Raw genomic sequence first — 26,299 nt, forward strand, 5'->3', positions numbered from 1 at the left:
AAATCTGTTTGGTTTTAGATTCAATTAGGTTTAGAGATCTTTGCTTTGGTGAGTCTAAGAACTCAAAGAAAGTTATTTGTCCTCCTACAAAAGAGGTAAGTCCAGGCCAATCTGCCAGATAAGGAAACAAAAGATTTATAAAAGGTGTCCCCAAAACTACATCATTTTTTATCTCTTTTGAGATGATGAAATCGGTGGGAATACTGATATTTCCTTTTTCAATAAAAACATTGGTTATTTTAAAATTGATACTTAGCCTTTCACCCGTTATTGAGCTAAGGCGTTCAGTAGTTTTTTCAAATATTTTGTGGGGACCAGACCTTCCATAATACAGTTTGAATCTGCACCTGAATCAAAGAGTGCAATGGTGTCAAAAACAAATCTCTAACGACAATTCGGACATTAACACGATGCTTCATGAAGGAGAATACATTTATTATTCTTAAAATTTGTTTTACCTCATTGTCGTTAGAAATTTTATTTTCTTGTTCCTTAGAGCACTCAGTTTGGTTTAAAAGAGAACCAAGATCCTCATCACCAGATTCTTCTTCTTGTACCAATTGTGAGAGAATAAGATGATGATCGTTTTGGTTTCTTTTGATTTCTTGGATTTCTCTCTTAAGGTTGTTAACCTCACTTTGGAGGTCCTGAATGGTTACGGGACGAATAACTTGTTTTTCTAATTTTTTGAAAATAGGTTTGACGTCATATTTGTTATTAAGGACCAAACTTTTGGGTTTTTTCTCCTTTTGTAAAGATCTTTTTAGTTTCAAAAGAAAGTCTTTCTTTTGTTCTGGATTGTCAATAGCCTCGATTGCATCAAATAAGAGATCTTGATCTTTGGATAAACATTAATTTGCTTGATATCTGAATCTGAGGATGACTCAACATCATCAACTTGGATGTTGTTGATATTATTATCAGAAGATTCTGGTCCAGAGTTATCATCTGAACTCTCAATCATAAGATTATTAATCTGTTCCTCAATTGAGGATCAAGGTTCAGATTATTAATCTTTCCTTTTAACCGACAATATTTGCTAACATGTCCTGGTTTTTTACATGTGTAACAAATAATGGGGTTTTTCTGGGGATACTTTTGGAAATTCTTTTGGAAACCTATTTCATTTTTAGGTTTTTGAAAACCCTTTTTGAAACGTCTGAAATTCTTTTCAGGGTTAGGTTTAAAAACTTTTCGGTTGGAAGGTCTTTTAGATTTCCTTGGATGACAAGCAGGAAGACCAAATTGTTCACAGAAAGTTCCCAAATCGATACGATTTTGAGTTTTCTCACGAGCAAGTTGCCTTTGGATTTTATCATCTTGACAAATCTTTAGGGCAACCTTTTGGATAAAAGAAATGAGTTGGCCATAACTTAACTCATCATAGGGTATTATCCCATCTGGAGTTAAGCTACGAATTTTGTCCCTTACCTTATCTCCAAGTGATTTGGGGAGTCCAGCAAGAAATTTTTCTTTCCAGAAAGGTTGTTGACTGTCTTCTCTGGTATAAACCCTAGTAAGAAAGGTATCTTTATACCATCGAAAGTCAGACAAAGTTTTGCATCTAAGATTGGAAAGCAATTCCGCAGAACGATCTTTCCAAAGAGATGGATCACCAATGAAGTGGCTTGCTATGGTAAAAATTAAGGTATTTACAGCATCGGGGATAGGTTCCCCGTCGTCACTAATGATGGGTTCGTTCTGGTCGTTGACTTTTATGGCAGAAAAGATTGAGTGTTTTTGGTTATCGGAAAGGTAGTTATCCCACCATCCCTTCAGTTGACCACTAAACCCAGAAACAATAACATTGGCTATAGCTTCTTCAGAGGTATCATGGGCTGCTTGATAGGCTGTTCCTACCATTGTCATATGCTGGAGCATACTCATGATATTATATTCCGTTTTGCCATCTATATTCCATTCATAGACATTATTGGCATTGAAGCTAACAAAACCTAGTTCTCTTTCTTCGAGAGCTAGATCTGGAGCGGATACACGATTATAACCATACGTAGAGGGTTTAGTTAAACCCTTCCACTTGGTCAGAGAGTTGCTTAAAATGGGACTGATCTTGAGGGATGATTTACCAGAATCATCACTTTGCTCAGAGCAAGATTCATTGGATTCAAGTCCGAGGGCATTAATGGCTTTGGATGAACGACTTTGAATACGAGAAGTAGATTCACCAGAGTTTGTAGGAGTTTCAGGGATAGTAGTGAAACGGTTCAAAAGTTAGTCAATTTTTTGAATAACTTCCGAATCACTAGATTGTTGTTTTAAAATGGTGGTTTTAAGACTTTGCTTAGCCTTGCTGCTTATTTTGAAAGGTTTAAAAAGAGGTTTCTCAATACTTTTAGAAGTAGATGTTTCAGAAACATTTTTCAAAGAGAAGGTAGATCCTGAAGATGAAAGGTTGTCACCCAAGCATTGTAAAAATCTGTTGGTATAATTTGATTGTTCAATGAGATTTTTAATATCTTTAGGGGCGACAGCTTCATCCACATTCTTTGTTTTAAAAGGAGAGGCCATAACAGGATTATGTCCTTCCGTATTTGAGATAATAAAAGCTCCTTTTGGAGGAAACTCAGATCTAACTAAGTTCCCATCTTTGACTTTCCAAGTTGAAATAACATTTGCTGAAAAAGAAGTTTGTTTGGTTTTAAAAGGATACTCAATATTGTTTTTTATGGAGTAAGCATGAACCATTCAAAAAAGGAATATGCAATCTAACATCATTTAAAATTTGTAATATTTTTCTTTGAATGATGAGATTTGAGAAGCTGTATATGTACTTAAATACCATTCTCTTTGGAGGTCATACTCTTTAGAGTTAAGGTTTTTAAGTAAGGCTTCTCTGTTTATAATGAATTCCGTGTTATTCATTTACCATTCAAAGAAGAATATGTTGGAGATTGATGGGATGGAATAGAAGATTCAACTTCATATTCCACGTCACCATCATCTTCTTGGTAAACTCCTTGAGAAATGCTTGACTTGTTTTGTAATCCGGAAATATGTATTTCAGAATTGGCTGGTCTCGACATTTTTGAAAACTGAGACTGGGAAGTTACTGAAAAAGATCTTCTTGCTGAAGCAAAATCATTAGATGTTCCTGCTTCAAATCTAGAAGAAAAAGAGTTTCGTCTATCAAAGAAAATCTCTACTTTCCCTGATTCATCTTGTTTTACTTCTCGCAAAAGAGGTGCTTGTCTAGGTTGCGTTGGAATGGCTCTGTCAATTGACCATGATTGGGGAGGTCAATTTCATCCATCTTATGAGCCTTGGGATCATAACGTTGGCCTTTGTCATGTCTGTGACAAACAAAGTGGTCTCACGATCTTGGGACTTAAGAAGGACTCTAGAATTACAAGTGTTCATGACCTTGTATTGAATCCTATAGATTAAAGCGGCTGGAATGGAACCTTCTTTCATGTTAAGACCATGAATTCGAATGTTTAGGAAAAGAGTCAAGAATGTTAAGGTCTAACAGACTGACTGTCTTGTTTGGGAAACAGTTGAAGTAAACTGGACCATGTCCAAGACTTGTTTCAACTGTTCCGATTAAGGAGTCTTGGAAGTCATTGTGTCTAATATCTCTAAGACACATGAGGATAGAGTCATTCAAACCTTCTCGGATGAGTGGTTTGACTGCAACTTGGACACACCCTATGTGAAGATATCTGTAGTGACGGGCATGTTCTCTAACGGATTGTTTAGTCAGGAGATGGAATTCCTCACCGGAATCGGGTCCTAGAGGAATATTATTTTCAGCGGTTTTGATGATATAATCAGATTTTCTCTTGTTATCATCAGGGACATATAACTCGTCTTGTGGGATTTTGGGTATTTCCCAATTATCAATGGCTTGATTGATATCTTCGAAGCAAACTTCTTCTTCAAAGATGTTATGTTTGGGGGAAAGTTCCTCAGGACGAGTAACTTTCTCAGTAAGGGGATTGGAAGAGGAATGGATCGGAGAAGGCAATTGAAGTAAGCGAAATTTGAGTGATAGTTTAGTGATAATATATTAGATGCTACGATCTCTAAACAAAAAAAATACATAAATACATATATATATATATATATATATATATATATATATATATATATGTATTCATCCTTTCTTCTAGTGCTCCTAATTAAATTATTCTTCATATATATGTATTTATGTATTTATGTATTTATGTATTCTTCATATATATATATATATGGTGAATGTTATGGTGCCTATCATTTTGTACGTAAGTTACTAAAAAAGGTAAATAAATAATATTTAATAAATTTTATATGATTTATTTTTTACTTTAAAAAGGAAGTTAGGCAATTTAGACACCATAACAAAGACACCATAGAACTCACTTATATATATATATATATATATATATATATATATATATATATATATATATATATATATATATATATATATATATTCTACTGTTGTATTAAAAACATGTTTTATCTTTATTAGAGGTTGACTTTGGAGAACTAGAATTTTATATTTGTCTTTTGATTTACTTTTTCTAACCGGCCTTTATTTCACAGGTCAAGTTTAGAGTTTGATTCTGTATCTATCTTTTGAAATTCTATTTATATACTTGCCTCTTTGATTTTATGTACAAGGCTTCTATTTAATCGCTTTTCGAGTGTAAGTTTTTTTTTGTCTTATTTTGTTCATCCTTTCTTCTAGTGCTCCTAATTAAATTATTCTTCATATATATGTATTTATGTATTTTTTTTGTTTAGAGATCGTAGCACCTCAACACTTTTGATTTACGTCCTAAGTATAAAGTTTTGTGTGGTAGAATGTTACAAAGAATAAAATATATAGTTGATGCAAGTAACAATGACCTCTAGTTGGAGTACTCTTATCACTTATCATTGATATGAAAAATAAAAAAAATGAGAAAAATAGGAGGAAGAATAACTAGAAATTAAGGTTCAAATAGAAAGAAATTAGAGTTAAATAGAGAAATAAAGACTAAATCAGTAATAAATTACAATATGGCTAATCAAACTAGCCATTAGACCTTGAGTGTGGCACATAATAGCTACGTCAATATTAAAATTATTGAGTAATCACTAAAAATTATTAAAAAATTATTATAATATCCAAAACTCAATCTTAAATATTATTATAATAAAAGTTAAAATTTGAAAGACTAAGATTTTATTTGAAAAACTTAAAAAGTAATTTTTTTGAGTTTTTGACTTATGAAAAATAGTAGTATTAATGTCTGGTGCAATTTTTAAAATCAAATTGTAGCTTTCTAAGAAGCTATTTAGGAGCTTACAAAAAAGTTAAAAAAATGACTTCTCTCATAATACTATTGCTTTTTATCACATTTTTTTTATAAAATAAGCATTTTTAGAGATAAAAAACGCAAATACAAAATAATTTATTTATAAGTTACTTTTAATATAGTCATTTATTGTTTAAGTTATTCTATCAAAAATAGTTTAATTAAGCTATTTACCTAAACTGAGCCTAAGGACTCATTTGGAAAATTTTAAAAGTAATTTTTTTGAATTTTTAACTTATGAAAAATAGTAGTATTAATGTGTGGTACAAATTTTAAAACCAAATTGTAGCTTTCTAAAAAGCTATTTAAAAACTCACAGAGAAATTAAAAAAAAAAACTTCTCTCATAATATTATTGTTTTTTATCATATTTTTATAAAATAAATATTTTTAAAATTAAAAATCTAAATACAAAATAACTTATTTATAAGTTAATTTTAATATAATCATTTATTATTTAAATTATTTATTTAAAAAGAAACTGCCAAACTGGCCTTATAATAATATAATCCATGAATTTTAGGAACCAATAATTTACAATGTACTCCGTTTCCTTCTCTTCAACAGTCATCTCCAATTCATTTCCATTCGAAACGGATATTCTGATAGATCCCGTTTCATTTCCGTTGGCTTTCCTCCCTCTTAACATCCAACCATCCATCACCAGTTTCTCTTTCCCTTCTCTTCAACGTTCATCTCCCGCTTCCAAAAGAAAAAAAAAATACTGACTTTCTGAAAACCAAGTTCCCTGTTCTTCCCGCCAAAACAGATGCTCCTTCAGCTTAATCTTCTTCATCTTCCTTACAACCACCAACCTTCCCTTCCGAACTCGATAATCCCTAAACCTCTCACTCCACCAATTTCTTCTCTTCCTCAATCCTTCCCTCGAACCGGTTCCGGTCGGCGAGCGAGTCTTTCGGCTTGCCACAGTTTGGGTTCACCGGTTTTCTCGTTGCCGGAGGATGAGTTGGACGTGGAGCTGGGTCGGCTTCTGGCGCTGTTGCCGGAGGAGATGCGGCGGCGGGTCAGTGATCACCCGGAGCTGCACCAGCTGATGGAGGTGGTCATGGATTTGGGTCGGAAACCACTGGCTAGGTTTCCGTCCGGTGATTTCGTGATTTCGGAGTTTCCAATAACGGTTCAGGATATCGAGCACGCTACGGCTCAGGTACGGTGCCCTCTTCCCACTCAACCCTCATCTGTTTGAGATATTTCCGTTGGCTGCGATTCTTTGTGCTTCTTTTTGTTTTGAGGGAGTGTTAGATACATTTGGTTAGTTATAGAAATTATTAGTTAATAAAACTTATGGGTTTCACTGTAATTAGTTAGTTAGTTAGAGTTGTTGTTGAATTAGATTTAGTGTTAGGAATCTGTTAAAGACTTAAAGCACTGCACTCTGTGGCATGTGCCTGATATTATATATATATATATATATATATATATATATATATATATATATATATATATAGTCTTTTAAGTTTTTTGCTCGGAGATTATGTAGGGTGGAACTATATACGGAAGATGGTTTAATGGTGAAAGACTTAAGTTGAATGGATAAGATTAGGTGCAAAGTGCAAACTATAGAAGTAAGTGATGAAAACTAATTTATTTTTTAATTAAAGAAAAATGAAAAATGAACAAATCTAGGTTCGGTTCCTTTTGGGTTTCAGTGTTATTCGTTAGATGTGAATCAAATTAATCTGAAGGCATGTAATTATAAACTTTCAGTTTAGAAGAAAAAGGAAAAGAAAAAAAACTTCATAAGTTTATATTTATTGTTATTTCTATGAATAGTTTTCAGGCATATTTGATGTTTAATTGCTAATGAAATCAATTAACTGAAGTTATAGCATAGAAGGAAAAAAAAATTGGATACAGCCTATTAAAGGCACACCAATTGGCTTCCAAATTCCAACGTAGGAAATTCATTTGGTTTGGTTCTAATTATTTAAAATTTTCTCTCTGTCTAAACCTTGAACACCCATAGATAATTTTGTAGGGGATTTAGATTCTCTGATTTTTCTTTAAATCTTGATCATAACTTAATCTATTAGAAAGAAAAATCCTGATCATGTCATATATCATATTTTGAAAGAAAAACACACAAATCACTTGTCTGTAGGTAATTCTTGATCCCTTTACTGAAAAAATCATGTTTATATCCGAACATGTCCATTGATGCTTTCATGTTGTTAAGCAAAATAGGATTTGAATCCTTGTTCTGGACACTTCACACGAAGTGAGTGTGCCGTCATTGACGTTTTGCTGAAGCATGTATGAGCAATTAGCTAACAACAGGGAATCCTATTAGGTGCCACCAGTGCCTAGTTGTAGTTGGGTGTGTGGGAATATGATTAAAAAGTCCCACCTTCTAGAAGTTTTAATAACTCTCAATGCAACATAAAAGAACAACCCGGTCTTTTCTTGTCAGGTGGGTTGACATCATACCATTAATAATTGTGCTATATCATAAATTATGTGCATTTATAAAATTAAAATCTATGTTCTTTTCAATGGTGTCATCTGAGTTCTTTCTAGTTCTCACTCTTCCTCTACTTATTTTGGCTACCCTCCATCTGAAGTATTCTACTTAATCGGGCTTTTGTAGGTCTTCCTTTACTTATCCAATTCCACATTGTTATTTATCAAAAATTGATCTTATTCTCTTATTGGTTATTTTCTGTTCAACATGCAATTGTAAACATTATTTACAATTTAATAGTTTAATACATAATTTCCTTATCAACTTGAGTCATAACAACTCTAAATCTATCCAGGAGGAGAAGAATGTTATATAGGTTGCTTAGAAGCAAGGAAATTGTAAGTGTGAGACAATTTTCTTTTTCATTTGCCTATTTGGTCGAGAAGAATGTTGTCTAACTTGCTTCGTGAAGTGTGGAAGTATGAAAGTTTGAGAATGATTTTCTTTTTAATTTGGGCTAGGACCATAACTTCTAATTGATCTTGGAAAGCTGTACTGTAACTGCCAATTCACATAACTATAATGCAGGTTGGTGATTTTGCTATTGATAATCGAGCTGGAATCAGTAGGACTTTACACCGGATTAGTGCTATCAGAAACCGTAAGGGGGCAATCATTGGCCTAACTTGTCGAGTTGGCAGGGCAATTTCTGGGAGTGCTAAATTGTTGCAAGATTTGGTTCAAGATGGGGCTTCTTTGTTGCTCATTGGGCCTCCTGGAGTAGGAAAAACTACAATTATTAGGTGAGTGATTCCTTTATTTTATGGTAAAAGTGAAGCTAGATATGAATGGAAGTGATGTCCCTGAAGTGTGCTATTTTGATGCTTCCTTCCACTTCTTGGTGGATGTGTGAATATTCTAGGTGCTAATTTGGGGATGGAACTGGGGCAGCACGGGCAGATATTTGATTACCTATACCTACCTTGAACACCCACACGTCGCCCTACTCCCAGCCCCATTCTGTTCCATACCCAAACCGGCAAGTATAAACCTGTTTCACTCTGCCCGGAACAAGACCACTAGATAGATTTACAGTCTTTGAAACATCTATAACATGATGATTAACAAATTGAAGAATTAATCAGTAAAGTTCCCAATATGATTAAGTTCTTAAAAAGCATAATTAAGCACAACTATAATCTAAATTGTTCACAACACATAGAATAAAGATACTCTCACAAGTCAACAGATCAAAATAGCTTTAAAATATCAATATAATCTTTAAGAGGTAAATACTAAATCGGTACTCAAAGATTTTGACACTGACAAAATAGTACTTGATTTTTATTGACAAAATAATCCCTGAAATATTTTAAAATTTGATAAGCGTGTCCCCGAGTTTGCCGGAGAACATCTCTGGCAAGCACCATGCTGACGTGGCCACTGTGTTTAGATGACCTGGCAAAAACCTCCAACCCTGATCCCTCCCCTCCCCAACGCACTCCCCCTTCCCCTCCCCCTCCCCCTCCCTAATGGACACTCTTGCTCTCGCACTCTCACTCTCTTGCTTTCTCGTAACAGCGCGAACACGAAGATCTCGTTTCAGTCCTTAGGCTTCATCGGTGTTCCTTTGTTACTCTGTGCGCATTCTATCAACCTCGTGTTGTAGATCTTCGCGTTCTGAGGAGTAGTAGCGTTGTCACCCTTGGAAGGCTAACCAGACTCTGAAACCGTTATTTCCAAGCTTCTGTTTCCAAATCCTAGAGCATCAATGGCGGATCTCACAGGAAGGTAACAATGTCGGTCACTACGGGAACAAGGTTCGTGGTGAAGGTGGCGGAGGAAGGAGGGAAGGAAGAAGCGAGAACTGCCATGCTGTGCGGCGTTGAGACCTTAATCTTGCGGTCAAGGCTGTTAGCGTCGAGGTGGTCTTCGTTGTTGTCGACGGTCGTGGTGAGGTACTCGTAACCATTGCATTTCGCGATTCATTGTTAAATCCACTTTGATTCTCTATGAACTAACAATTTCGGACCATTACCGTGGTTAAAGCAAAGCTAGGCATAGGTATTGACGGAGGTGTCGGGCAGGAAGGGGAGGATGCGGGTGGAGAGCCAGGAGTGTGCAGCGGAGATGTCGGAGCTGATGCTGGCGACACAGGAGTTCTCGAGGGAGAGGGAGACAATGAGGTCAATGGCGGTGTTGGAGAAAGCTTGGAGGATTTCAATGTTAAGCTTGGAGGATTTCAATGTTAAGAGTCATAGATCTTAACCTTGTTGATGAGTGTTGACTGTTGACTGAAGAAGCTTTGCTACTTTCTTTGGTGATTGAAGGTTGTTACCCAGCGTGCATAGTTAATGCCCACTCCTGAAACTGAAACTGGAACCATGAGCAGTGTCAAAAGCAGCAACACGGTGGGGAGGGGGAGGGGGAGGGGGGAGGGGGAGGGGGGAGTGCGTTGGGGAGGGGAAGGATAGGGTTGGGGTTTTTGCCAGGTCGTTAAAACACAGTGGCCACATCAGCATCGTGCTCACTGGAGATGTGCTCCGTCGAACTCGGGAGCACGCTTGTCAAATTTTAAAATCTTTCAGGAACTATTTTGTCAATAACAAAAAGCAGGTATTATTTTGTCAACGCCAAAATCTTTCGGATACCGATTTGGTATTTACCTCTAATGCTAAACTAAAGGAAGCTTAAATTTATCACAACACAAGAAAATTCACCAACTTTGTTAATCCTTATCAGACATTCATTCATGGGCATTTTAGTTGGAGCAATCTTTGTCTTTGAACACCTTCAAAGGTATCTGTAATTAATTATTCATAAAATTCATAAATTAGAATCTAAAATAATCAACGTCTCCAAAAAAAAATGCTTTTAAAATTATGCAAAACGAAGTAGTGGATCTTCAATATATATATATATATATATATATATATATATATATATATATATATGACAAGATGGCCATTACCCATACTCACCTCATACTCAAATAGGAACAAGTGGGTTTTATCCAAACTCGCCTAAAAAATTCAGTCAACTGTTGAATAACTGACTCGAATAGAGTCGGTTGGGTCGGGTCAAGTCGGCGCAAATTGCCTTCCCTTGCTGGAAATGATACATTTCGAAGTACACACGTTACTATAGTATATAAAAATACACTGGTTTTAGTTTTTCATAACTAATTTGGAAGTAGAAAATCATGGGCCTGACTTTTGCAATTTGCTGTTTTCCATTCCTTCGTGGTTGTGATATCTTTTCATCTAACAAAAATAAGTACTTGAAATTTCTGTTTATGCTAATGCTTTAATTATGTACTTATGGAATTCATAGAATAAGGGAATTGTCGGCAATGTATACTTGGCTAATGTTTCTCTGATGATACATTTCTTATATTGTTTTTCTATCGGTGTGCCTTACTTCCTGCTTCAAGTTGGAAATATTTGTATTTTATTTTGTTCTATATACACAGGGAAATAGCTCGGATGTTAGCAAATGATTATAAGAAGCGTGTGATGATAGTTGATACCTCCAATGAGATTGGTGGTGATGGGGATATACCACATGCTGGAATAGGCAGTGCTCGACGTATGCAAGTCCCCAACGCTGATATGCAACATAAGGTAATGGCTGTGCTAAAGGTTAACCTGTTGGTTATTTTGTGGATAGTGTGTGTAACTGTATTATCTCTCTATTTTCAATGATTCAGTGGTGACTGAGAATGAATACCTTGGGGAGGGATTGCAGTTCATTCTGACCAGATAATCAGGCTTTTCCACTCCAGATTAGATTGTCATTTTAAATATAACTACCTATACATTTCCACCAGATTCTCTTGTTTCATACTTATACAATGATATTTGATTTATTATGGAAATCAGCTGAAAATTTGATCTGGTAGGTTCAGATTTTACTTCGGTAAATTTTCAATTCTGTTGCATTTGGGTGTATACCAGTTTTATGAATTAAAAAAGGCAGCCGGTGCAAAGCATCCGGCTTGCACAGAGTTCGGCAAAGGGCTGCATCCAAATGACATAATGTAGGTAGTGCAACTTGATGGGTGGCTGATTCCATAGCTTGAACCTAACTTTAGGTCATACATAGATAACTGGATTGTTGTTCCAAGCTTTCCTTCACCAATTTTACCCATTGTGATTTAATATTTACCTTTGGTCGAGTAATAGTTGGAATAGATACAACTCTAGAAGTAAATTTTCCATCATTAAACTATGAACCAATTACCAAAATTTTCATTTTAGGCTACCACTCCTAAACATAAAACTCATTGTTTCTCAAGATTTATTTAAAGGTTAATTTATTCCAAATTACCTTTCTCTTGACTCAGATTTTACATCAATTATCAAAACACACTACATATATTTCCAGACCATGTAATGTGTAAGAGATATTCTTTTTCTTTTTTTTTTGGGCGGTCAGGGGGGGGGGGGGGGGGGGAACAATAAAACAGAATAGTTGATGAAAGTGGTAATCTCTTGGTGGTGTTTCTGATTCTCTATCCCTTGAATGTTTTTTATCTTCCTTCTGACCAGATTTTTGGTGCCTATTGTATTGGTCAGGTATTAATAGAAGCAGTTGAAAACCACATGCCACAAGTGATTGTAATAGATGAAATTGGTACAAAACTTGAAGCAATGGCTGCTAGTACTATCGCACAGCGTGGAATCCAGCTTGTTGCCACTGCTCATGGAGTCACAATTGAGAACCTAATAATGAATCCATCATTAGAGATGCTAGTCGGAGGAGTACAGGTGAGGTATAATGCAACACCTTCATCTAAAGAAAAATGACAAGTTGATTGTCATAACATTTGATATAGATTTAGTTTTTGAAATTGTGTGTGATCTAAAGTGACCATGCTCTTAAGGCGACACCCTCTTGAGTTCTTGTAGCTTTGAACGACATGGGAACATGTTCGGGATCCAAAAATGGAACTTTGAATGTGAAACTAGGGTTAGTGTATTTCATATCTTTATAGGATGAGTAAATAACCATTTTGGTACTTGAAAGATTCAGATTTTGACAAAACGGACCTCCGCAAATTTGTTTTTGACAAAATGAATCTCCACTGCTCCATTTGACAAAATCACCTTATTGTTAACCCATCACTCTGCACGATTAGGCTATTTTTTCAAACGGAACAGATATTTAGAGGTTCATTTTGTCAAAAACAAATGTAAAGGTCCGTTTTGTCAAAATCAAAACCTTTTGGGTGTCAAAATGACTATTTACTCCTGCAGGATTTTTCACTAGGATGACTTCTCAATGACATACAGAAATCATAGGAAGAATAACTTAAGGGCCTGTTTCAACATTTTCTGGTTTTAGGATTTTATGGAAAAAAAATGGTAGAATCTTATTTTCTAATTTCATAACCTGTTTTCACTCTTTTCTTCACAAAATTCTAAAAACGGATAATATAAAAATGAAAACACGAACCAAACAAGCCCTAAGGGCACCAAAAAAGTTTGTCTTGATAGAGAATGATGTCTTTTGAATTTGCATGCTTGAAGTTGTGTCATCCATGGTTCAGATTACAAGGCAAGGAAACCAAACAAACATGAGTTTGACTGTGTGCAAGGGCACCACTGATTGCTACAAGACAACAACAAACAACAACAAAGTCTTATCTCCATTATCCTATATAATACATTCAAGATACTTAAATCTGTTTATTTGTGGTAGGGGTGTTTTTTCCAATTTTCACTTGTGTTAGTGTTCTCTTCTGGTACTAAACTCACGTTATATATTTCATCTTATTACGGCTTATGCACAAACTACACACCTCTAAAGATTCTCTCTACAAATCTAATTTCTCATTAAATCTTTTCTTGATTTTCCCATAAGTACGATGTCATCGGCAAAAGCATACACCGTGATAAGTGTACTTGGATATGCTTGACAATACTTCCAAAACCAGTGCCAATTGAAATTTTTTCTGTCACACCATCTTTAGTCTTTACATTACTTGTAATCCCATCATATACGTCCTTAATTTCATGAATATATGCAATCCTTAGTCCTTGAAAACCTTCTGTTGACTAGATCAAATCAAAATCAGATTCCTAATTCTTTTCATGAATCTTTTATGTAAATAGAATTAATTATAAATCTTTTTCTTTTTGGGTTTAGCTTAATTTTAAGGATTTTATGATTAGAAATCTTTCTTTTATTTTAGGCTAGTATTTTTCCATTCTTTCCTATTTTCTAGTTATTTCTATTTCTGTAATTCCTCTATAAAGAGGCTGATTCCCTGTACATTTGACAATACAATACATTCAAACACTTCAATTTGGTATCAGAGCAGGATCTCTGCATTGTGCCTCTGATTTATAGTTATAGCTGACAGTTCCTCAATCATTAATCCTGAACAGAAGGAGAACACCACTCCTACTCCATCAGATTTAAAATCTGAACAACGGGTATTAGTTAGTGGTGACTCCCATTCAGTTTAGATCACCACATTTCGACTCAATAGGTCAAACTACCTTAGGTGGTCTCAATCAGTTTAGATGTATATTCGTGGAAGAGGGAAGATTGGATATCTCACCGGTGAGCGAAGCCAGCCTAACATCACTGACCCACAATATCATGTGTGGGATACCGAAAATTCCATGGTGATGACATGCTGGTGAACTCAATGGAGGAGAATATCAGCAGTAATTACATGTACTATACCACAGCCAAAGAATTGTGGAATAGTGTCAAGGAGATGTACTCTGATCTTAGGAATAAATCACAGATTTATGAACTTACTATAAAAGCTAGAGAAATTCAACAAGGGAGTGACAGTGTCACCAAATATTTTCACACATTGAAGCGGGTGTGGCAGAATCTTGACTACTTCAATAACTACAAGTGGAATTCAGCCGCTGATGCCAAACACCACCAACAAACAGTGGAAGAAGGGAGGATATTCCAGTTTCTTGCAGGCCTCAACGTGGAGCTAGATGAAGTTCGTGGCAGAATTATTGGAAGAGCAATCCTACCCTCAATTGGAGAAGTATTTGCTGAAGTTAGAAGAGAGGAAACTCGTAGAGCCGTGATCATGGGAAAAGGCAAGACTGAACAAACCTCTTTGGAGTCTAATGCACTTTTAGTGGCACCTGCTGCATTTAAAAGTTCATCAAATCAGAAGCACCCCTCCAAGTACCTTAGGATTCTAAAGACAGCATCCATGTGTTCTTGACCAGGTGAATGCATAAATTGGCTTACCATGCTCACAGCAAAGGCTATATCCGGGCGTGTATGGGATAAATAGATTAGCCTCCCTACCAACCGCTAATATCTCCCTTTGTCCATTACATTTTCTAGTTCAACTGGCTTCAATTTTAAGTTAGGCTCTATAGGTGTTTCAGCAGCTTTACAACCAAGTAATCCCGTTTCTTTTAAAAGATCTAGAATGTACTTTCGTTGGTTCATAAAAATGCCTTCCTTAGACCTTGCAAATTCAATTCCAAGGAAGTATTTTAATGAGCCAAGTTCTTTGATTTCAAATGCTTTGACAAGCTTCTCCTTCAAGTCTTTTAGCTCCAAAAAGTTATCACCTGTCAGAATAATGTCATCCACATATATAATTAAGATGGCAGTTTTATTAGCTGCTGAATGCTTATAGAAAAGTGTATGGTCAGCTTGGCTTTTGAGTATAACCAAGTCCCTTCACCACCATTCCAAGTCGTTCAAAGCAAGCTCTTGGGGATTGTTTCAATCCATAGAGAGATTTCTTTAGTTTGCACACTTTATTCCTCCCTAGTTCAGCTTCAAATTCAGGTGGAAGTTTCATGAACACCTCTTCCTCTAGTTCCCCATTCAGGAAAGCATTCTTTATATCCAATTGATGTAAAGGCCAATTGTAATTCGCAGCAAGAGATAAGAGAATCTGCACAGAACTGAGTTTGGCAACTGGAGCAAAAGTCTCTCGATAGTCTACTCCATAAGTTTGTGTATATCCCCTAGCTACTCACTTAACCTTATACCTCTCTATGCTTCCATCAGCATTGCACTTAATGGTAAAAACCCACCTGCAGCCAACCAATTTTGTATTCTGTGGCAGATCTACAATCTCCTAAGTTTCATTTTTCTTGAGTGCATGCCACTCTTCCAATTTGTTTTCAGAATTGGTTTCCGCATCTTGTTTTGCAATTGTTTCAGAATTTACTTGGTTAGTGAAAGTTGTATCCTCAATATGTAAGATAGGAGTCGGTAAAGGTTCATGCAAAAAATTTTCTTCCCCTTAGATTCTCCCCCTGAAGAGAATTTTTTTGAAAAAAGGTTTTATGTTCCAAAAAAGTAACATCCATACTTACATGAAATTTCTTGGTGTGTGGATTGAAACATTTATAACCCTTTTGACTTGGGGAATAGCCAATAAAAATGCATTTTTCTGCCCTTGGATCAAGTTTACTTCGATATGAAGGTGTATGTAAAAACATAGTGCAACCAAATACATTTAAAGGTAAGTCAGAATGCAACCTACATGCTGAAAAATTCTTTTTGAAAATATCCAACGGTGTGCAGTAATTTAACACACGTGTGGGCATTCGATTTATCAGATAGGCTGCCGTTAGAACAGCATCTCCCCGTAAATACTTTGGAACATTACCCTCAAACATAATGGCACGTGCTACTTCAAGAAGGTGTTTATTCTTCCTTTTAGCATTGCCATTTTGTTGGGGTGTATTGGGGTATGTAGATTGATGTTGAATACATTTCTTTTGAAGAAATTCACCAAGATTTTTATTAAAGTATTCAGTGCCATTATCACTTCTTAATATTGAAATTTTTGTGTCAAATTGTGTTTTTACCATTGTTGAAAAATATTGAAAAATTTTAGAAACCTCAGATTTTTCATGCATGAGATAGATCCAACATAGTCGTGTGTGGTCATCGATAAAAGTTACAAACCATTTTTTTCCAAATTGAGTTGTTATTTTTGATGGACTCCATACATCACTATGAATCAAGTGGAAATGTTTAGATGCATGATAAGGTTGAGAATAATAAGGAGCTCTATGGCTCTTTGAACGAATACAACTTTCACATTTAAGTAAGGAAGAATCAATATTTTTAAACAAACTTGGAAACAAATGTTTGATATATGGAAAACTAGGGTGTCCTAGTCTATTGTGCCAGAGAATTATTTGGTCCTTTATAGGCATAGAACTTATACCACTAAATCCTTGAGCTATTTTATCCTCCGAAATATCCTCAAAGTGATAAAGCCCATCCATCATCTTAGCACTGCCAATCATCTTCTCCGAAGTCCGGTCCTGAAAAATACCATGAGTGTCAAAGAATGTCACAGCACAATTGGAATCATTGCAGATTTTACTAATAGAGAGAAGATTACAAGAAAGCTTTGGTACATGTAGGACATTTCTTAGGTCAATGTTTTTGGACAGTTTAATTGTATCTTTTCCAGCAATAGATGAAAAACTACCATCAGCAACTCTAATTTTTTCATTTTCAAAGCAAGGAGAATAAGTTTTAAATAAAGGGGAGAGGCTGGTCATATGGTCAAATGCACCTGAATCGACAATCCATGGTGTATTCAAGTTTGAGGTGCAGTTAAGGGACATAGGAATACTAAAATTACCTGTTTGAGCCAAAGAACCACTAGGAGTACTAGACACAGAACTGGAATTTAACAGCCTTATGAGCTGCTCAATCTGTTCCTTACTCAATGATGATTTTTCAGCCTCATGAGCAGTTGGGGTAGAGCCCTTGTATGCATTTTCCAAGTCAATAAACACCATGTGTAGATCCTTCTTGTTAATACGGCACCTCTACAAAATTCTATTGAACAAATGTATAGCCTTGGTGGGGATTCACCAAGCATAAAACTAAAGTGGTTCTCCAAATATATCTCCAGTCTCCGTTTCCGTTCTATCACCCTCTCCGATAACTTTATGGTATGACTCATGAGTTTAATTCCAATGTAGTTTATACAATTTTTTATATTCCTGTTATTCTTTTAATAGGGACTAAGATATTCTTCTTCCACTCATTTAACATCTTCTTACACTTTAAATATCTATGAGAATTTTGGGTAAACAACCAACGCCTTTCCTTTTTAAACTTTAATCAGAATATCGTCTAAGTCTACTATTCTTCATTTGCTTTAGGGCTTCATTTATTTCAAAAATCTCGATTTATTTTTAATAATAGTTTTAACTTTTGGTCTGCTTCCCTTTTTTGTAACCGACTAGAGCATAAAAGAGTCTTTTGTCCCTCATTAAAAAACTTGTGAAAGTAGCTCTTCCATATTTGATTAATGCTCTCATTTGTGTGAAAAAAGTCACCATTCTTGTCCTTAATGCACTTAACTTTATGCAAATCTCTCGTCCTATTTTCTTGGCTCTTTTCTATCTTGTATATAACTCTTTCCATTTGTTTGTATCCAAAGACTGATAAAGACCCTTGTATCCTCTTGTTCTCACTTTGCTTACTGCTAACCGTCTCCTTTTTAGCCGTCTTGTATTTTTCCCAATTTTCGTAATCAGGTTCAAACACCACTCTTTAAAGCATTTCCTCTTTACTACCTTCTCTTATACACTTGTGTTCTACTGCCATGACTCGTCTCTTGCTCTGATACCTCTTTTGCCACGTCTAATAACTTCTACTAACTCATCCACATCTAATCATCACTTCTGTGTCTGTCTCACCTTGCTTCTTCTACTCATCTTTGAAAGTTTATTTGTTTTTAACCTTTCATTTGCCACCTCTTGGTTCCGGGTTTTTTCCCTTCATGCTTATTCCTCACTTTTCACACAATGCAAAAAATACATGATGAGCAGCCTGTGTTGTGTAGTCAAACTCTCTCTCAGAGTAATTCTGTAGTTAGTGGCAAAATTTCTAATGGACTCTCTCTAACAAAAGGAAATCGATTTGAGGCTTGTCACGCCATTCCTATAAGTCATATGATGTTTGTCTCTCTTCTTAAAGCAAGTATTGGTTTTACCCTCAGTATGGACAACTCCAGAAACACGACTCCCATGGATTCCTTCGTATCCATTCCCATCATTTCTGACATGATTGTTTAAGTCCCCACCTGATATCTTATCTCCAAACAATATGTTTTGAACTAAACTTCTCTGCTTAGTTCGTTTAAGTAGGAACTAAGCTTAAATATAGTTTTGAATACCACCCTCAAACTAATGGCCAAACCAAGATGGTGAATAGGTGCCTCGAGACATATTTGCAGTGTTTTGTAGGTACAAAACCCAGACAGCGGCCCAAACTTATCTAATGGGCAGAATTGTGGTTAACACCACCAACAGTGCTTTTACTAAAACAACTCCATTCAAGGCCTTATATAGAAGAGACCTTCCCACTTTCCTCCAAAGATTCACCTTCGGCAATAGAGGTGGTTAACGAAATGCTGGCAGAAAGGGATGCTGTCCTGGATGATTAAATTGGCACCTTAAGTTAGGCACAAAACTGCATAAAGAATTAGGCTGCCAAGAAGTATAGGGAGGTGTAATATGCAATAGGAGATAAGGTGTACTTGAAAATCCAACCCTATAGGTTGAAGTCCCTTGCCACAAGAGTCAATCAGAAGCTCAGTCCTCGGTTATATGACCCATTCAAGGTTGTCGAAGGGGTTGGGATAGTATCATTTAAGTTACAATTCCCTCGCACGCGAGTATACACCCTTTGTTTCATGTATCCCTGCTGAAGAAGCCTGTTGTTGAGAACATTCCCTGTGAACCCTTACCCAAAGACCTTGTAGAGGATTGGGAAAATTGAGTGAAGCCTCAATTCCTGACTTGTGCAGAAATTGAGAACAAAGGGAATGCCATGCTGGCATGTGGGTGTGCGTGTAATGCGTGTGTATTTCCTGTTAGGGGAAAGAGGGATATAAAGGGTAAAGAGTGAGGAAAGAGGCTGAGGCTAATTTTGGGAGTTGACTTGGGAGAGTGGGGCTGCTATGCCCTGTTTCTCTTTGCTTCTTGTGTATTTTCTTCTATTTTCTCTTCAACTGTGAGCTGAGATCCAGACTCATCAGTTTGAATAATGCAATCAACCTACTTCCTCTAGTCCCTGGTTTGTGGTTTCTTATAGAATGCTGTCAGGAAACTCATGGGGAATGGCAAAGTGGTAGTTTGAATGAGAAAATGATGCCATAGAAATGAGAGGGCAATGATTCAGGTGTTTCAAACCTTGGAAAATGGATGAAAATGTATAGTTGGAAGAAGAAAATCTAGGTTCTTAATGTTTCTAGGTTTTAGGAACTAGTTAGTGGAATAATGTTACATGTTGCAAAGGAAGGTATTGGTGTAACTATGTTGAATAATGGAGAAAAAGAGGTGTTAAAATCCATGGTTAACCATGAAAATAAGAGAGTAAACAGTAATTCAGCAAATGGGAGAAAGGAATATATTACTCTTATGTGATGTATCTTATATGGGAGGAATACTAGCATCTATTTATAACAATAATATAATCCTAATACTAATAAGGAAATAATGATAAATATCAAAGCTAATCCTAAGATATCGTATTGGATACTCTTTAATATTATATGACTCGTGATTTCTAACTCTTCCCCTCAAACTTGAGCATATAGATAATATGCAACATGTTTGGAACATAAATAACTTACAAGAGAGATTATTTGATAAGGTGAGACATCAAAAGATAATCTCTCCATTTCTAAGACTCCCCCCAAGCTAGAGCTTACTAAGCTTTAAGCCTGTTAGTCTGTCACAATAATGCCCTTAAAGATAAAATATGGTGAAGACAAAACTGTTGAAGACGGAAGAAAGCCAGTGGCAACTACCAGATACATGCTAGGGCCAGCGGAACAGCTGGAGATGTTTAGGCTCCAGCAGGAACAGCTAGATATGTGTTGCAGGCAGCTGGGACTGTCAGGACATGCCAGCTTGGGCCAGTAGGAAACCTGGGAAGGTGACTTGGTTCAACAATTATAGTCTTCTTTCAAGATGCCATAGAGAGCATACAATTGGGAAGACTCGGTGAAAGATAAATATCACCATTGTTATGATTCATAATGGGAGGTTGGAAGAAAAACACAACCCAATAATCATCACATTGTGCCAAGAGAAGAACTAGAGGCCAAAAGTAAGAATAATAGATGCTGGAGGACGTTATGCGGACAACAAAGATGTCAAACGAGCAAAAACCAGGAGGATCAATAGTCATGGCACCCATTAGGGATAAAATCAAGTTTGTTGGTGCTGTAGTGGACTAGTGGATGGATCAAGGAGATAAGCACATATCCAGAGTGCGCGAAGAGGTGAGCACTAAGGTAGCAATTCCCAAAGGAGGCGGTAGACCTGCCGTGGAGACAGCCATGGATGATCAAGGCAGCAGTGCTTGGGGAAAAATGGAAATGTAGAAAATGCAAAATAGGAAAGATGGTTGGATGAGAAAAACGCAACCACATCCGGAGAAAGGATGGTGAGGCGATCACAGCGGAGTGTGAATTGTTGGACAGTGACGCTGTTGGCAGGGTTGAGCATCGGTGTTCAATGATGAAAATGTTTAATTTGTGTGGAAGGATATCCAGGGTCTTAAAGTTTCTGGGTTTTAGGCACTACTTAGTAGAATAATGTTACATATCCCAAAGGAAGGTATTGGTGTAGCTACATTGACGTTAAAATCCATGATTAACAAAGAAAAGAAGAGAGTAAAGAGGTATCCAGCAAATGAGAGAAAAAGTATATTACTCTTATGTGATGTCAGTTTCTATTACAGTATGGTTGAAATTTTGGCTTTTGTTGCCCCTTTTCTTCCCTCTCTTCTAACTAAAAGTTGATTTCCGGCATAGTTTAGTTTGGCCTTGTGTCCTATACAAACCTCAAGCCATAAGTCTCGTGCTGGAAGAAGTGTCTTAGAGATATAATAAAGGGTTAAGTACGATTTTGGTCCCTAAGGTATAGGCCAAAAATTCTTTTTGCATACAAAATCGTCTCTAAGGTTTAAAACCAAGTTTTAAAATCATCCTTTATATTAAAATTTTGGAGTAAATTACCCATAACAAAAAAATTATAAAATAAAAAAATAAGAGAAAGAGAATGTTTCTGCTCCGGCGAAGGGGGAAGGGAAGAAGAAGCTGTTCCTCGATCCACCTCAAGTTAAACCTTAGGGACGATTTTGTATGTAAAAAAAGGTTGGGGAGGAAAAAAAGTTTTCGGCCTATACCTTAGAGACCGAAATCGTACTTAACCCTATAATAAAAGCCAATTATTTGCTTTGTTGTCCTAAGAGCATGAGCTTTTGAGAGGAAATGGTCTATGACTTAAAGTGTAGCCAAACAATGATGATGTTATATTTTTCTTCATCCTCCATATCCTATTTACATGAGCAACTAAACCTACGGGCATACATTTATTCTTTTTGGTTACATCAGCTCTACTATCATTTTCTAGAGTGTGACACTGGGGGATGAAGAGGCCAGTCGCAGGGGTGTCCAGAAAACTGTGTTAGAGAGGAAAGGGCCATCAACATTTAGTTCTGGAGTGGAAATTATCTCCAAGACACAGCTGAGGATTCATCGTAGCCTTGAAGCAACTGTTGATGCTATTCTTTCTGGTAATTTTCTTCATGGCAAAGTAAATGGTTGTGGATTGATTTATGACTCCATGCTATTTGTCTTGTTGGTATAGGTCGTCTTCCAAATGTTGAAGTGCGCAAAATGAAATCTCAAGAACAAGAAGAGAATTCACCCAAGGGACCTGTTATTAACAGTTCTCCTAATGGCAACGTTATGTATGAAGATGCAGTAGAGCAGGCTGATGACCAAAATGATCAAAATGTATCTCCTTCTCAGTTGCCTAATGATATGGTAGAGGATTCATGGGAACATAAAGTGCCACTTCGCCTGTTTTGTTATGGGGTAAGACATCATTTTCCAACAGCTTTTACAATTCATGATATCAGATTTTTTTTCTCTGTATAATTACATTGAGTTTGAAGTAGATGACAAGGATATTTGCACATATGAGATGCAACAAATTTGGTGGTTCAGTGTTTGCATCAGAAGAAACAAACTAAAGTTTTCATTTCTCTGAATTTATTAAATATCTTCCCATGGTCAAATCTCCCAGTTATGCCCTGCCCTGATGATTATCCAATGAACTTATTCATAATAACATGTTCTCTGCTATTGCTAGTGAGTAGTGATTGAGGAAAGAAATATTTTTTTTGGTGACTATTGAGGAAAGAGATATGGAAGGGAACAGTGTCTTCCCGTTCCATCTGAAAAATAGATAGTTCTAAAATTATACATAACATATATTTACACTTACAATAACTTTTTCCTCCTAGTTTAAAGAGAGATCAATGGATAACAAGAAAAGGAAAGGTATTAGACTATTGAATGACAGAGGGATCCTACCTCTTAGAGAAATGAATAGATAACAAGAGAATAAGTGACGATATTGAAAGACATAAAACTAGAAAAAGATATCTAACTGTTATCTACAACATTCTACCATTTAGGATTTGAATATGTGAAATATCTAACAAAATATCAGAAAGATAAACAAGAAACAATGAGTGAGGGAGAATGCATTCTTCTGTTTGATTGAAGTAAAGAAACCAAGGAAAACCAAAGCAATGAACAATGCATTCTTTTTCATCTATGTTTTGTTATGTCCTATTTACAATGCATTTCTTTTTCATTTTATGTTTTGTTATGTCCTATTTAACTTACAGAATGATCATTAATTATAGATTTTAGAGGCCACTGTTATGCAAGGGGTCAACCAGTTGAAAATGAATGATGCAGCCCTTCAATTGACTGATAATATTAGTGAGGCACATGCCTTGCTTGCCTTGCAAGCAAAGATTAAAAAGAATCCAAGGATCCAAGCTGCTGCTAAATCTCATGATATTCCTATATATGTAACAAAGGTAACAATTACCTAAAATTGCCATGTGTTATTATAAAAGAACACTTTATCTAAAATTTTTGCGTAACATTGTTTTCCCACTTTGTAGACAAGTTCATTGGAGCAAGTAACAAAAGCCATACAGGCATTAGTAGATGATCATGAAAATGGTTTAAAGGATTCTGTATCAATGGATAAGATTAAACTATCAGAGAAGATTGATGCTTTGGAGGTAAACATTGTAGTTTGATATAGTTCTGATTTCCTATACACCCCCCCCCCCCTTTTTCTCTTCCCTTTTTTTCTCCTCATGCTGTAGGAAACAAGTAGCTTGACTCAGTTGATTGTCGAGTCGGGTTTTATAATTATGGGCACTCCTCGTTCTATATCACATACATATAAATATACGGTTTATTCTTGGGTTACCATAATGACTTCCAACAGCCCGTAGATGGGTTCCTCTGTATCTACAACTCAAATAACTTAAACAAGATAATCCATAACTTTTAAGGGTGTACATCACATGAAGGACAATTGCAATTTTCATTTCATTCTTTCCATTTGAGATTATGTCATAAATAATTCGTCTCTTAGGTGATAAGTAGGGTGTACACAGTTGGGTCATTGGTATGTATGGTGCGGGTGGTATAGCGTATCATGGGGCTATTTTGGTGGATACTGGATTGAGAGGTGGTTCTGGTGCTGTTGGTGTCATGGTGGTTGCCGGTAGGTGGAAGGCTGGTCATGGCTCTTGGTGTTTGTTGATGAAGCAGCAACTGAGGGTGAGGGCAGGCATGCTATGCAGACAGGAGCACATGTGAAAAATATGAATAAAGTGAATGCTCAAAATTGTCAGTTGTAGCAATAAAATTATCTTGGCATAAGTAGAGTAGGATTTTTATGGCTCTAGAGAAATACTAATAATTTACTGGTTTATGGTATAATAAATATTTTTGCCGTGGGTGATGCAACTGAATGCCGGGTTGCAATACATGTGATAAGTATAGAAAATTGCCTAACGAGGCGATGATAGATGGAGCAGGATCACTGTAACTGGAGTGAAACTGATGGAAAATGTCGCCATTGGGAACAATCAACTGAAGCGGATACGGATTCCCATGGTAGCAATGACAACAAAATGCTGCTTATATGTGGACATTGAAAAATACCATGCCCATTGATATCACATGATCTTTTACAACTGAAATTCGTTATATTTCAGTAAAATGGACTTGCAGATATCTGACAATATCTTTTTCACCTTTCAGGAGGCAAGAATGGCTATCGAACATACCGTAATTCCGAAGGGAGAACCTGTGGATCTACTTCCAAGGACATCTCACGTACTGTCTCTTCAGCTGGACCTCATTCGTAAATACCAACTAGAAGCAAGGAGAATCGCTGGAGAGTCAGATGTACATTTGCGCATCCTTCCATCCCATTATATGACAGATGAAGAAGCAAAAACTGATGAAATTTCTGAGTTTGATGATTTTGCTTCCAATGGCAGCGCCAATGGCTCACCATACAGCTTGGACAGATTGCCCCTTCTGCCTGAGTAAGTAGTATATGGGCTTGGTTAGTTGTATATATTGTATTCAATTATTCATACATACTTGAAAGATAAGAAATAATTTGAATACTTTGTGTTATTCTGAACTGTACGGGACCTCGACAATTTCTGTACTAATTTGTAAATTATACATATAAAATCATGTTTACAATAAATGGAGAAATACAGGAAATCCAGTATGATAATCTCACTTATTAACAGCCAATGAATCTGGTGTGGTTGTGTTGGTTGGTTGACATGGTGGCAAGAAAAGGTGCCAAATCGTGGTGAAGTAAAAATATAGTTGGGAATTGAAAAGGAAAAATGGAGGGACGGCGGGCAGAGGTTCAGGAAAATCAGTGAAAGCTAGGGGGACGGAGAGGATGTGATTATGCTTCCAGATCGGAAACTCTCATGCCAGTTTGAATGAGAAGACTAGAAGAGTAATCTGAATTATTGAATAACTTGTGTGTTACTCTAAATTGGACAGGATTTCTACAACTTATACACACTAGGATTAGGCAGGAGACTAAGATAGCTATATATACTTTCATAAAGTATATAAATTAATTTAAGATTTAATAACTAAAAAAATAAAAAATTTATTCATAAATTAGATCATATATAAAATTGTGAAAATATAGAATTGAAATATGTTCATTTGACTTCGTGTAATCATTTTTATCTTTGTTTTTTTAGTCATTTTTATTTGTTTTTTTTTTTTTGGTCTTTCTATTACATTTAAATATTATAGTGCAAGAATGAAACTATTAGATAAAACGCTTACATTAGATAAAACGCAAATATGAATATAATGCTTTAATAGCTGAAAATTAAGTAATATTTAATTTTCTAATTTTATTGAGTAAAATGATAATCAAACTTCTGAAGATTTCAATTTCAGATTAATTAATTTATGAGAAAAAAAATACTAATTTAGTCATTCACAATTGTAAATGATAGACACGTGATGTTTTTTTATCAATTCATTACGTAAAATTTAACGGTGATAGTTATATGTACAGTTAATTACTGTGATGTATCTATTTATGAAAAATTGTCATGTAGATAATTTTTGGAGTAAAAATTTACCTATTTTAGTAGGATTCATAATAAATAAAGAGTTAATAAAAATTATATAAAAACTC

The 26,299-nt window shown here is 35.8% G+C and overlaps 1 protein-coding gene across 1 annotated transcript; it reads left to right on the forward strand.

Moving 5' to 3' along the window:
* The first annotated feature begins 5,887 nt into the window (after positions 1-5,887).
* Positions 5,888-25,356, forward strand: LOC130968335 (protein SEEDLING PLASTID DEVELOPMENT 1). The gene is made up of 9 exons (XM_057893541.1): positions 5,888-6,470; positions 8,313-8,527; positions 11,197-11,347; positions 12,302-12,493; positions 22,136-22,298; positions 22,373-22,602; positions 23,442-23,621; positions 23,709-23,831; positions 24,868-25,356. Exons 1-9 carry the CDS (start codon positions 6,072-6,074, stop codon positions 25,159-25,161), a joined length of 1,947 nt encoding a protein of 648 aa, XP_057749524.1. The 5' UTR covers positions 5,888-6,071; the 3' UTR covers positions 25,162-25,356.
* Positions 25,357-26,299: the final 943 nt, after the last annotated feature.

The sequence above is a fragment of the Arachis stenosperma genome, chromosome 3 (genome assembly GCF_014773155.1).
Source record: "Arachis stenosperma cultivar V10309 chromosome 3, arast.V10309.gnm1.PFL2, whole genome shotgun sequence".
Classification (NCBI taxonomy): Eukaryota; Viridiplantae; Streptophyta; class Magnoliopsida; order Fabales; family Fabaceae; genus Arachis; species Arachis stenosperma.